The sequence below is a fragment of the Plectropomus leopardus genome, chromosome 10 (assembly GCF_008729295.1).
Source record: "Plectropomus leopardus isolate mb chromosome 10, YSFRI_Pleo_2.0, whole genome shotgun sequence".
Lineage (NCBI taxonomy): Eukaryota > Metazoa > Chordata > Actinopteri > Perciformes > Serranidae > Plectropomus > Plectropomus leopardus.
This window is the reverse complement of record NC_056472.1, coordinates 31080331-31093469: the sequence shown is the minus strand read 5'-3', so window position 1 is coordinate 31093469 and position 13139 is coordinate 31080331. Positions and strand designations below refer to the sequence as shown.

General features: G+C 40.8%; 1 protein-coding gene across 5 annotated transcripts in view; it reads right to left on the bottom strand.

Moving 5' to 3' along the window:
• sema5ba (sema domain, seven thrombospondin repeats (type 1 and type 1-like), transmembrane domain (TM) and short cytoplasmic domain, (semaphorin) 5Ba) overlaps positions 1 to 13139 on the bottom strand; it is a 226256-nt gene that overhangs the window by 15078 nt on the left and 198039 nt on the right. For 4 of the 5 annotated variants that reach the window (XM_042495042.1, XM_042495045.1, XM_042495043.1 and 1 more), the window contains 6 exons: positions 12765 to 12949; positions 8527 to 8670; positions 7549 to 7696; positions 6386 to 6611; positions 4751 to 4963; positions 328 to 498 (listed from right to left, as the gene is read on the bottom strand). In XM_042495042.1, the coding sequence (XP_042350976.1) occupies positions 328 to 498; positions 4751 to 4963; positions 6386 to 6611; positions 7549 to 7696; positions 8527 to 8670; positions 12765 to 12949 (1087 nt within the window). The remainder of the gene's footprint in view (positions 1 to 327; positions 499 to 4750; positions 4964 to 6385; positions 6612 to 7548; positions 7697 to 8526; positions 8671 to 12764; positions 12950 to 13139) is intronic. The other variant, XM_042495046.1, reaches the window with a different exon arrangement.

The following is a 13139-nucleotide window of genomic DNA, read 5'->3' as shown; positions in this document are numbered from 1 at the left end:
AATATTTCCATATGTTCATTACGACATCACAAGTCTCTTTTTAAACCTTTCCAGCAGGGTTGCCATGGCGCTCCGAGCTCCAGCAGCACAGCGGGGAGCGACACGGTGGGAGGACGGGTTGTTTTCTCAGCATGACTCTGTTTATCTTTTCATATATCTAAGACCTGGTTTATTCATTAGGAAAAGATGAAAGATGCAATTTAACGAGTGGGACGGCACCGATATGACACGGTATGGGGGATGATTGCCTGCCTGGAGGCGTGATGAAAGGGCCGGGAGCGGTGGCGACGTGGCAGAGTTGGGCTTTGGATTCATGTGTGACCTTACCGTCGCAGGTGTGTGTGTTGCAGAGGGCCTCTTCGGTGTGCAGTCCTATGCAGATGTCGCCTCCGTTGGCGGGCGCAGGGCTGTTACAGGAGCGTGTGCGCTGATAGTGACCGCCGCCACATCCCACTGAGCACTGAGACCAGGACGACCAGCAGGACCATGCACCTTTTACTGAAACACACACACACACACACACACACACACACACACACACACACACACACACACACACACACACACACACACACCACAATGGGAATTTTAAAGGTCAGGATTGAGAGACATCAATCATCACAAGCTGCAGTTTGCTGATGAGAACTTGGGACATGACATACGGCGGGTTTTCATTTCAGATTTGTGCAAAATTTAAGCGATATTTTTGAAATGTTGATAAAACACAATTGTGAGATGACTGCGTCCCTTGAGTGATGTTCTGTGACTTCTCCTCGGGTGATAACATTCAAAGAAACATGGTGATGGATGTTCAAAACATCAGCAGGTTTATTTCTGTTGCAGCCACCGCACTAACCGTGCTATTTTCAATCAAAGGTGACGTTTTATGTTTTAGCTCGTTTGGGAGCGACGAGGTATGAGGGATTTCTGGGAGGTGATAGTCCATGATTTCAGGAATTGTGGATTCAGAACTTCCGGATAATCCACTCAGTTTTTGAAGAGTTATATGACACAATAACAGCTCTTGTAGCTCCTGCTGCATCACGAGGGAGCCAGTTCCTACTGACAAGCACATAGACACAGCATCATGTGACCTAGAAAAGCCAAAAAAGTGTTTCCATTGCAGTTTTGCATAACATGGTTTTTTCTGAATTGCCTGAAATACCACCTCATGTGAGCGTAAAAACTCTTTAGTGACAAATGGGCGATTTTTTCAAAATGGACGTGTTTCCATTTGGCATATTTTATATATGGGCAATTTCAATTTATGCAATTTGAGGGTTAATGGAAACCCGCCTATTGACTAGAATATGAATGTTTTATTGCAAATAAATTTTCGGTTATATCCCCAGGCTGGATGTAACTAATCCTTACAGGCTGTAACCAACCAGCTGCTGGAGCCGGACTCAGAAAAACAACTGCATTAGTGAAAAATGATGGATGTCCTAAAAACAGAACTTCCTGTTCATGTGAAGTGTTACTTCCATAAATGTTTCTCTCACTGCTCTGCTGTTGCACACACTACATACATGCTATATTTCATGTATTTTCCATTTTGAAGATCTACAGTTGTAATAAATGTCTTTTTCTTTCCGATCATGTCCTATTTGTCTTTGATCCGTCCTGCTGCAGCATTGATTGAGTCCTCCCATGGGGACTGTTAATGTTTGTGATCAGAAGAGCGTGACTGACTAATTGAGCGGGTGGTTGACTGGCTGATGACCGTCTGACTGACGGAGACAGGCGGCGTTGCCAGGTAACATCACAGTGCTGCAGAAAACTCTATTAGCTGAGTGGATTAGTGTGACACTGAGAGTGAAGCCGGCTGTGACCACTTAACTTTGACTAGCTCTCACAGCCAGCCAGCCAGCCACCGCTCAGCCTGACTGACTGTTTACCTGTGAGTCTGACTCACTGAACCACTGGACCACTCACTGACTGACGTACTGGTTTTATGACTCTCTTACTGTCTGCCCGTCCCCCTGATTTATGTTCAGAATGATCAAACAAACACCAGAAACTTGATTTTGAATCGGCTAAACCAAGTTTAGTGTCAGAGCTGTTGGTGAAGTTCTGACTTGAGACTTGACAACGATGACTTCAGAGCTGACCTGGACTGATGTCAGAGATTTAACCTTTGCTTTTCAACTGACCTGAGACTGAGGGGCCTTATAAAAACCGCCTCTTTAACCGCTTGGAAAACATGAGGTCGGGCGCTGCGTGCTACTCTTGTATCCACTCAGTGCCAACTTTTATGAGGCGGGTTGCATCTGAGGTTGCTAAGCGACTAACCAGCACCATACTGGGAAAAAAAGGAATTTCACTGGTCTAGGACTTGTATGACTGAAGAAATAACTTGGACTTGTCATGTGTGACCTGGGGATTGACTTAAAACTGTCTCAGCTGGCATGAGACTTTGCCTCCACTTGTGTTGAACAACTTGAGCCTTTAAAATCAACTTTGTTACAAGCTGATTTTCAGTTTTTTCTTAACTGACACACCTGATGACTTGTAACTGACTTGCAGTTTGCTTATAAAGACGAGACAGCTGAATGAGAACACTTCGGATTGGACTCAGCTGACATGAGAGGAGACAACAAGTTACTTTTAAGACTTAAAAACAGCTCTGTGGTGGAGTGATTGACTTCAAAAAACAAACATGCCATATTGGATATTACCTCCACCATTATTATACACATATGACTGCTGTCGCCACATACAAATACTGCAATATTTGCATGTAATATTGCATGCTGTCCATAGATTACATTTCACGATTTTTATTTCTGTTACTGCCCCTCTCTTTCCTATGTATCATTTTGTCATCTACTGTAATTTTATTGCTCTTTTTTGTCATCTATTGAACGTCTGTGCGTCCTTGGGGATCCCTCCTCAGTCGTTCTTCCTGAGGTTTCTACCGTTTTGTCCTCATTAAAGATTTTTTGGGGGGGAGTAATTTCATAATTGCTGTGAGGATCTAATGAAAGAGGGATGTTGTAAAGCCCTCTGAGGCAAGTTGTGATTTGTGATAATGGGCGTCATAAATAAAATTTAACTGAAATTGACATCGTGCCTGGACCTGGAGTTTCAAAATCCGAATTTTACTTTTTTAGGTCAGAAGTTCTTATAATGAAACTCATAATTGAAAATGGACTGGCTGTGACTTACTGACTCAAAGTCTGTCTGCCTTTATGCACACACACACACACACACACACACAAACGCCAACGTCCTCCACACACCTATTCATTTCAATCTTCAAAGCAATCTATACAGCCTCCGTCCTTCTCTCTAATCTCATCATCAATTACTATTTTGCACTCATTCTCTCTTTTGTCACTGGCCTTGTCCTTCTCATCCGAGTGTCTACCCGGGACAGACACCCGGAGACCGGCTGGACACGTGTCTCTCATGGCAAAAGGCTTCCTGATTGGCTACCTCCCAGCGGGAAGTAACCAAGGCCGCTTTGCCTCCTCAGGTGTCAGCGGCTAAGCCAATCACACGTGGACATCAACAACTGACATTTAAATACACTTCATAAAGTAGATCAGCTTTGGACCAACCGATCATAAATCCTTAATTCATAAGGCACCGGTCATGAATATTAAAGACAAGCTCTCAAGAGGACCTTTTTCTGATGCCAGCATGTGTGTGTGTGGGTGTGTGTGTGTGTGTGTGTGTCCTCAGTCTGGTTTAATAAGTGCAGCCTGTCAGTGCAGCAGTCTGTGGTCAGCAGAGCCCTGGGTCAGCTGATTATGGTTTGATGAGGAGTTTGAAATAGATAACTTCATTTGTCCAAGGACTCTCCGTGCACTGCTGCAGCTGCTGGTAACCATTAGCTAATGAAGCTAATGATCCACTCAGCAGTATTTTACTACCACCATTGACCTTCCTCCCTCTCCGTCTCTATCCCTGCCTCTCAGAGCGCTCGCATTTTTTTCATGATCGTGTAATAAAGTGAAAAAGTCAGAAAAAGGACAATAACTGACTTTATCTGCACTCTATTTAAGTGTTTGTAACTTCTTGCATGTGTTGGAGAAACTACTGGAACAGCACGATGGAATAAAAAACAGCACCTTAAGTTTTTACATTTCAAGCTGTCAGCTGCCGTGATTGAAGATTTTGAGTGACTTTGTGCCTTTGAGTGATTAGACTGTTCTCAAAACTAAAGTTTCATTTTTGCAATTTAAAGGTACTGTGTGTGACTTTTTGCATTAATCACTTTTTTTATTGTAAATGACTGTAAACAGACAGAGACAGTTTACTCAACAGCCTTAGAGAGGTTTGTGAGGTTTTTTGGAAGTTAGATACGGAACCTTTAAGAAAAAATAAAACAATTTTTTTTTTATCTTAAGTATTTTTATCTAGATATGCCTTATTTAGTAAAAAAACTAGCTTAACAGTATATGGTACACTTCTAAATACATAATTGTATTGCATTACAACAGAGTATCATGCTCTATCATCAAACTGAAAGTTCCCAATGAATGTTTGTGTCTAAAACCTGATGTGACCAATCTGTTAACCATCACATTTTAACACACAAGCAGCTCAAACAACTGTACATGTGGGAGTGTTTTCAGTGCAAAAGTGTTTTTAAAATCTGACTTGAAGCAACATTTTTGTATTTTGGGCATTTTGAAAAACTGTTTTCATCTGTTTTTTAAAGAAAAAAATATTCCTGTGTGTGTTTTTAAAATAATGAGCCCTTGGTAATCATGAATGAGCATGGTTTTATGTCTTCACTCACCGGGACATGCCTGGACGTTACAGTCCTGGTACTCCACAGGTGACCCGCGGCATGCGACGGGGGCGCTCTTCCCCTCTGGCCCGCTGCAGGTTCGCCTGCGGGTGCGGTAGCCTTTGGCACAACTCTGTGAGCAGCTCGACCAGGTCTCCCACGATGACCAGCCGGCGCCCGCCACTCTCACCACCGGTGTCTTCAGGAGCTCCTCGACGAGGGCTGGAGAGGAAAAACAGCTCCAGGTTAAAGTCATGGAAAGAAATATACGCAGCTTTAAGAATTTAAGGCGAAGCATGCAGATTATTTGAGTATAAGTCACACAATGTCTATGACTTTGCCAGCGGGCATATTCCTCAGTCTGTCCTTCTCTCAAACTCTATCTGTGTCTCTCATGCATCCACCGATCCCTGCTGTCGGTGTTTCATCAGTTTGTCAGAGTCGATGTGGCCCCCCAGGAGGCTGACAGGGGGAGACAAGTAATCGATTCAGGAGAGGGGGGCATGAAAAAGCCACCAGTGGAGAGCAGTGGACTGTGACCCAGAGCAGCTCTGTGTGTGTGTGTGTGTGTGTGTGGAGGTGCTGCTCTGTGACCCCATCGCTAATAGCATGTAGGGGAGCTAACAGGAGGGACCTTTCCACATGTCATGCTCTTACTGGGAGAAACCGTGATGCACTCTCACTGTGTTTGTGCAGAAGTGAGTATTTTTATGTGTGTGATGACCGTGCAGTACTGTATCTGTACACACATAGATAACTGATTATTATTCCATTGACATTTCTCCACAAATACACAAAAAAATCATTGCTTCTTGATTCTCCGCACATTCAAACACGCCTACTTCAAACTCAGTTCATTACGGTTTATGGATGAGGATTACTGAACAGGCCGACCTGGCACAAAAAGGTCAAAGACTGTGTGAAGTAAGCGTTAGGATTGCAATGTAAAAGGCTGAAAAATTCTGCTACTAAACCATTCACTTGGATGTTATCACAACAAATAAGCCATTAAACACCTTCAAAGGGCGTGTTTATCCCCTCAGGTAGATTTTTAAGATTAGTTCAGTTTATGTTTAGTGTTGACACCATGCATTAAAAATATTGCAATATATATTGTGTATCATGATATAGCTTTAAAATATGGTGATAATATTTTACCAATATATGGCCCTAGTTCATCCTTGAGTCAGGTGGATGTTGGTGCTAAATTTAAGGAAATTACCTGAGGTCATTCTTGAGATATTGTGTTCATAAGAATGGGATGTACGAACATAAGGACGTATGTACAGATGAACGTACAACCCGACAACATAATGCCTCTGGCCTCGCCAATCATCGGCGCAGAGGCATAAAAATATTGTTGGCAAGCGACAACAGCTCTGAGAGAGTGATCATCATAGGTGCCGATGGTAGATACACGTGGGTTAAATTTAACTACAACATTATGGGAACTCTTTTTCTTTATCTGGACATAAAGTACACTAGAGTTCATCAGGATGAACTTCTTTGGCGTCATATCACTGATGTATAATAATTTTTTTTAAAGCAATAAGGTACAAGCAATGAGACTGTGATTTACTTTGATTTTAAAAGCTCAGGGCTCCTCGTCTAACAACGCTATCATCTGTCCGCCGGTTAACTTACTGTCCGTCTCGCAGGCTGCTGTACCATCGTTGGGACAGAAGCGCGTCTCCACCTTCCTGCGTCCGATCTGCAGCTCGTGGGGATCGGACAGGTGAGCCCGGCACATGTAGCGCATCCTCTGCTCCTGACGCGCTCCGCCCTGGGTCACATTGACGGGCATCCAGGGCGTCCAAGGTGTGTTCCTCTTTACCTCCGGACACGCCTCCAAGTTACAGGCCTTGTACTCCTGAATGAGGCGGTGGGAGACAGGCGGGGTGCAGAGGGTTGAGTTTTATTCATAATTTAAAAAAAAAAAAAAAAAAAAAGGTGTGAAGCCCTGTGAGGAGATTCTAGAAACTACATATTTGTTATTCTCCACAACACCAGTTTTTATTAAAATTGGAAGGATCCTGGGGTCACTACGATCAATAGAATTGATTCTTCAGTAAACAGGATACAAACCACATTTTAAAGAAATCTATTTGTAAGTTTTTGAGATTAAGACTGTTAAATCTTAAATAGAGATCAATGCCATTCCAATCTGACTCAAGCCAAACGAGGCTTTATCTGTGCTGTTTCTATAAAAAACACAACTTTATGTTCTGTGTGAACAGAGATAAGGATATATCAATATTGACATTTTTCTTTTTCTGTTGAAAATTGAACTCTGTGTGGTCCCCAGAGACCGTCAATCTTCACAAAGCGACAGAAATCATCCCGCATTTTTCACTTGAAAAAGGAAATGTGACATTTTGTTTTGACGTCAAGGATTTCCGTGACATTTAAAAGACATTTTTTCGTAAACAAGGAGCTAAATGTGGACATGCAGTCGCTGTGCCGACACCAGCTGAGCCTTTCACGGAGCCTTTCAATGTGTCTGTTTTTTATCTCCGCTGTCATTATCATCTGTTCGCCTTTACTTCATAAAATCTTGCCTAAGTTCAGGCTCCAGCCCAAAGAGGATCGGCACCTACAGATTAACATTTACTTACAAAGCTACGGCAAAAACCTGTGACTCTGTTTAAAACAACAATTCTGATTTGTCCTTGGAAAAATAAACGTCAGCTCTGTCATAAAAGGCAAGAAGACAGATTCTACAAGTTTAGGTGATTCCAGGTTGACAGATGTTCTTTTGTGTCTTTTTTTTGTTTTTCTGGGTGTGTATTCATGTGTGTGTTTCCTACCAGTGCGCATCCTGGGCAGCTGTTGCCATTCTCACAGGTGCGGACCCTGGAGTGGACGCCTCCCCCGCACTCAGTGCTGCACTTGGTCCAGGAGCCCCACGGGGACCAGAAGATGGGCTGAGGACAGGACACCCCTTCATTACAGAACCTGAGGAGACGGCAGAGGAGCGAGAAGAGGAGGAGGGTGAGTTTGAGAGTTTGTGACAAACATACAGTAGCAGTGAGAGCTGTAAACTTCAGACTTGGGTTGGAGTCTGATTTAAAGGTGGGATGGCAGGTTTAATTTTAGAATCAATTGGCAAAAAAAATCACACTATAAAGTCTACCAGAGAGGAAAACCTAGACCACATTTAGGTGCGAGTGGCCCCCCTAAAAACAGAAAAGTCTTTCCTTTGCGTTTTAAAAATAATCAAATGGATCTTGCATGAAATATTAAACTTTTGTTTTAAAAACCAGGTTCCCGAGTGTAATCTTTCAAAGATTGGCGTTTTTAAAAGATTACACTCTACAAAGTTTGCATTTTCAGGCCCTCAAAACAACATTGTCGTGTGTACGAAAGACAGACTGCAACAAAAGTTTAATTTTTCATGCAAGATCCATTTGATTTTTTTAAAAATGCAAAGGAAAGACTTTTCTGTTTTTAATAGGGCCGTTCTCATTTAAACACGGCCTAAGATTGAGAATTGGGTGTTTTTTCGAATTCTGCCTCATTTTTCCAGATTTCTGCCTACCCAAACTAAAAGTCACAAAAATCATGAACAGAGATGAAGTGATAGTCTCAAAACTTGACCTGTGATTTAAAAAAAAAAAAAAAAAGCATTCAAGTCACAGGTTCTGACCATCACAGCAGTACTGGTGACGAAAGAGATTATAATGTAAGCCTGTGGTGATTATTGGATTGGAAAGACGTATTTGATTCAATCTTCAGAGTACGAAAGTTTGCGAAGTTGCTTAAATAACGGAACAATAATTCCTCACCTCTCATCCCTGCTTGGCCCCACACACACACGGCCGCCATGTCGCGGTGACGGGTTGTTACAGGAACGCTGGCGCAGCTCGAAGCCCGTACCACAGGTTGTGCTGCACTGTCCCCATGACGACCAAGGCGTCCAGCCTCCATTTCTATGGCAACAGACACATGGAAAGGCATTAACAACATATTTCATAATGGTCCAAAGCCTGCATAATTATTCACCGATGCTTTTAGTATTGTGCTTTCACTGGGAAATAAAGAGAGAGCGACTTTTAGCTCAGTCTAATCATTTCTGTGATTCTGAGCTTCTGGAAACAGAAATGCAAACACACACACACACACACACACACACACACACACACACACACACACGCACACACACACACACGGGGAGCCCATTCTGACTGGGAAACATTCATTCAATTTGCTTAAGTGCTTTGTTCCTGGGTAGCACTTCTCATGATTTAATTGCCACTTTCTGCAAAAGCACAATTCAATTTCGACACCAAGGATTAAATCTGGCGTAGCTATCCGGATGGGATGAAGGTGCCTAAACTCTGTGTCTGTGCTTTGCTCTCTGTGAGGCTGATTGGCCAATTCCCCTGCAGACAGAGGCGACGAGAGGTGTCACAAGAACAACCTGGATGTCACCTACATTTTCTAATAGGATTCCTCACGTTCATGATCTTTCTCATGTTTTGTCAGAGCGTAAATTGTGCCCTGGGGCGGAGGCTTCAAAGTCAGTCAGGACACTGCAGTTACAAAAGCAGAGTTTAAGAAAAGATGTTGGAGTTTTACTTCGTAAAATAACTGACTTTTTGTGCTCAATAATAGCAATGAAATACTTTAAATCTGAGCCAAAATATGTTAAAACCTTCATTTGAACCACCTTTTTATTCATGATATACTATAGATCTTATCATCAAGTATAATTTCCACAAATATTAATTTGACAGGCATTCACTTGTGATGTACTTTTGTGTAGTTTTATGTTGCAATATCTGTCTTGTGTCTTCTTTTTTAATTAACTGAATTAAATTTCTTAAAATATACATCCCATTAACGCACTTTATATAATGTGCAATGTGATTTTTTTTCTTGTGTAAGTTTTTTTCTCTTTTTTTGTATGTTATATTATAAAGTTATTGTTCTGTGTCTTTTTTCTGACCTGCAAAATACTGCAAATGCGAATTAGCTCTAAGATTTAATCTGGTACTGTGCATCAAATGGTAAAATGTATGTTATAAACAGTCCATGGTCCCATTTAAATTAAAAAAAAAAAAACAAACAAAGTTTAAGAAAGAACTAGTGAGAGCTAATGCTAAATATGATGGCATTACTGTCAAATGGGTTGATTTATGGAACAACTGCAGTGTGGAAATGAAATTAAGTCGAACATTTAACAAATTAAGGTAGGATGTGATAGGTTTACACTTTCTCCTACTCTATTTCGGAGATGAAATACTTATGTTATTTACTAAATACGTCAGATGAGTATTCTGGATCTATTTTGTATGTTTAAATTAAAGATCTAAACTAAATAAATGGATATAATTCCCAGCTTCAGCCTTTTAGACAAAGCACGCTAATTTGTAAAGCACATTTCAAACATGCAGAGATGCTCAATGAGGCAGAAAAATCCATCAGAGCAACAATTAAAACACAATGAGGAGATGAATGGACTTGATTTAAAAGAAATTAAATGAAATAAAATACAAATAGACCAAAAGAACAGATAATGAATACAGTTTTAGTACAGTAACAGTGAAGTAATAAGATGTGATGCCATCTTTCAGTGGAGGAAAGTTGCAGGAGAGAAATTAATAATCTCCATAAGCCATATTCGCATGGGACTAATTACCAGGAGACCTCATGTGATTTAGAAATAGCCCCCCTCCATGTCTGCGTGTCGTGCAGAGTTCAAACAAGAGAAGCAAAGTCCGTATTTACTCGAATTAATAGACATGATCCAAACAAAATATGATGTGCTCATGTTACACAACATTAAAAAACACTGCACAACCTCTTTTTTTTTTTAAATGTTCAGCCACACATTCTCATGTTATTCACCTTTTCTCTCACTTATTACTTTTTTATACTTCCTGCTACTACAGTACTACAGAGTACATCCATCACTACTACTGTTACCAACTTAGTTATTGATTCATTTGTTTTGTCATTTTCATGAGGAACACATCTGCACACCAACCAGGTAATATTCATTTGCTTTTTTAATGAATGAATGAATTCATTTATTTTGTGGATTGTCTCTGCTCTGTTATTACGCTTCATTATTTGCATCAGTCTCTTTATTGAGATTTAGCTCTTCTGATTGATTTGAGCTCTTTGTGTAAACAGGTCGTCACGCTGTGCGGCGAGATGAGCCTCCTGCATCCAAAATACTGTCAAAACTTTCATGCATAATTACCAACGCAGCCTTTTTCATTCTTGACCAGGAAAGAGGCGCAAAGTAAACAAAAAAAAAACAAAACTAAAAATGACCTCAATTTTATCACATGACCTCTGTGTTTAGTGAAATATGGTCGGTCATATCATATGCGGTGGAATTCATACAAATTCGGGACGTGGCAGATTGGCACTGGATGATGATCACAGACCATCTCTGCATTAATTAGAAACTATAAGACGTCCGCACGTCAAACTAGACCTGTGTGAATAAGTGTGAAGCTACTAAAAGCAGCTTCTCTGCCTTTTGCCTCGAGGTACTACAGACGGTCTGCATCCTCGAGATCTACGAGACCTGCTGGATGTATATTCTTCAGATTTATTTTGCCCTGAGGCTTCCCGGTAATTTATAAACTAGCAATAGCACTTCAGACTCTATTCTTTAACTAACTGGGAGTGAAAAGATTTAAGAACAAGATTTAATGTGCTCTGTTCTCCTGGTTCTCTGGCATTTCTGAGTGTGCTGCAGTTTTCTCTTTTTAAAGATCATTTTTTGGAGCATTTTCTTGCCTTTAATGGACAGTGTAAGTGACAGTTTCAGTATAAGGGGGGGCGGGGGGCATGCAGCAAAGGTTCAAGGCCAGAATTGAACCTACGGCCGCTGCAGCGAGGATACAGCCTCTGTATATGGGGTGCTGCAGTTTTCTAAATGTCGGTTTTTGGAAGATGGGACAAGAGGAGACTTTTACAATATTTTACCATGCTGGAGATGAAAAAAAAGAATGAGCTTCTCTAAATCTTGTCTGGAAATATGACCAAACTCTAGATTACACGTTGGTGGTTGTTGTTTCATTATAAAATAAACATCCATTCAGGCATTGAATACCATCTGTAGTGCACGTTAAATTGGAGCTGTGCACGTAGTCCTCAGCTCTACATGCACTGGTGCATGCAACTTTATACAGCTGCCAACTCTCATGTATTGACTGTAAGATTCAAGCTACTGACACTTTCCAGACTCTCTCGTGTTCACGTCCGTTTCCTCGCACAGTGAAAAACTAATTTATGATAAAATTGTGATGCAAAAGAAGATACAGACTGACAACACAAAGCAGCACAAAGCAACAAGAGAACCATAAAACCTCTGAGGCAAATTATGATTTGTGATAATGGGATTTATAAATAAAATTGAATTGAAATTGAATGTATGTTTAAACAACACACTATCGTATTTTTTTTCAGTGTCTTCATCTTGATTGAAAAATTATAATGATTTTATTTCACAATGTAGCATCCTTATTATCCCATTATTAATGTGTGGTTCATTTATTTCACATAAATACTGAAATAGAAAATAATGACAATTTTTAATAACTTCCATGTAATGTGTCTCAGTGTCTCAAGTTAAAAATCAAAATGTATTACAGCACACATCTCTCTTTATATAGGATTTTAGAGCTTCTTCTGTTTCAAAATATTATTTTAATGTAAAACAGCACTGAAGGCAATATTCAGTCAGTAATACTGATTTATTTATAAAGTACCTGATATCAATGAATAGTCATAGAAAATCAAAGAAGTCACCAAAGAAGTTTTAACATGATAACAAAAAAGTTTCAATGTAAGTTTTACTGAAACTTTTGAGCTCAAAATGTGCTCAAAAGTGCAACTGTACATTTCTGTAATTTAAATCTGATCTGGCTGTGTTGGAAGTGCAAAAAAAATGTATAAATACATGAAATGGTGCAGAAAAATAAATAAATAGGTGCATGTCATTTTAAAAGTTCAGCAAAAAGCATCTTTAACGTTGGATCAACGTTACTTTGTCTCTTCTTACCTCGAGCAGTTGGAGACTTCAATGGTGGGGCCATCACAGTTTTTGCCTCCGCATCGAGGGGCCGGGCTGTCACATGACCTGGCGCGACACAAACAGGAGCTCACACCATCGACCCCGTCGTCATTGTTGCACGGTTGCCATGGCGCCCAGGGCCCAAAGCCACCGTTGGTGGTTTGGTTGCGCAGCTGGAAGACAAATATCGGTCATGATGAGAGTGAGATCGGGTCGGCAAACATCAGCCTGAAATATTTAACCATCAAACACTCAGTGACTGCTCTGAGTTTACAGCAGGAGTCGTTTTAGAGTCGGGCTGCCAGACAGGACTTTTCCTCCAGAGACGGAGAGAGAGTTTTCAGAGGATTATAGGGGAATAAA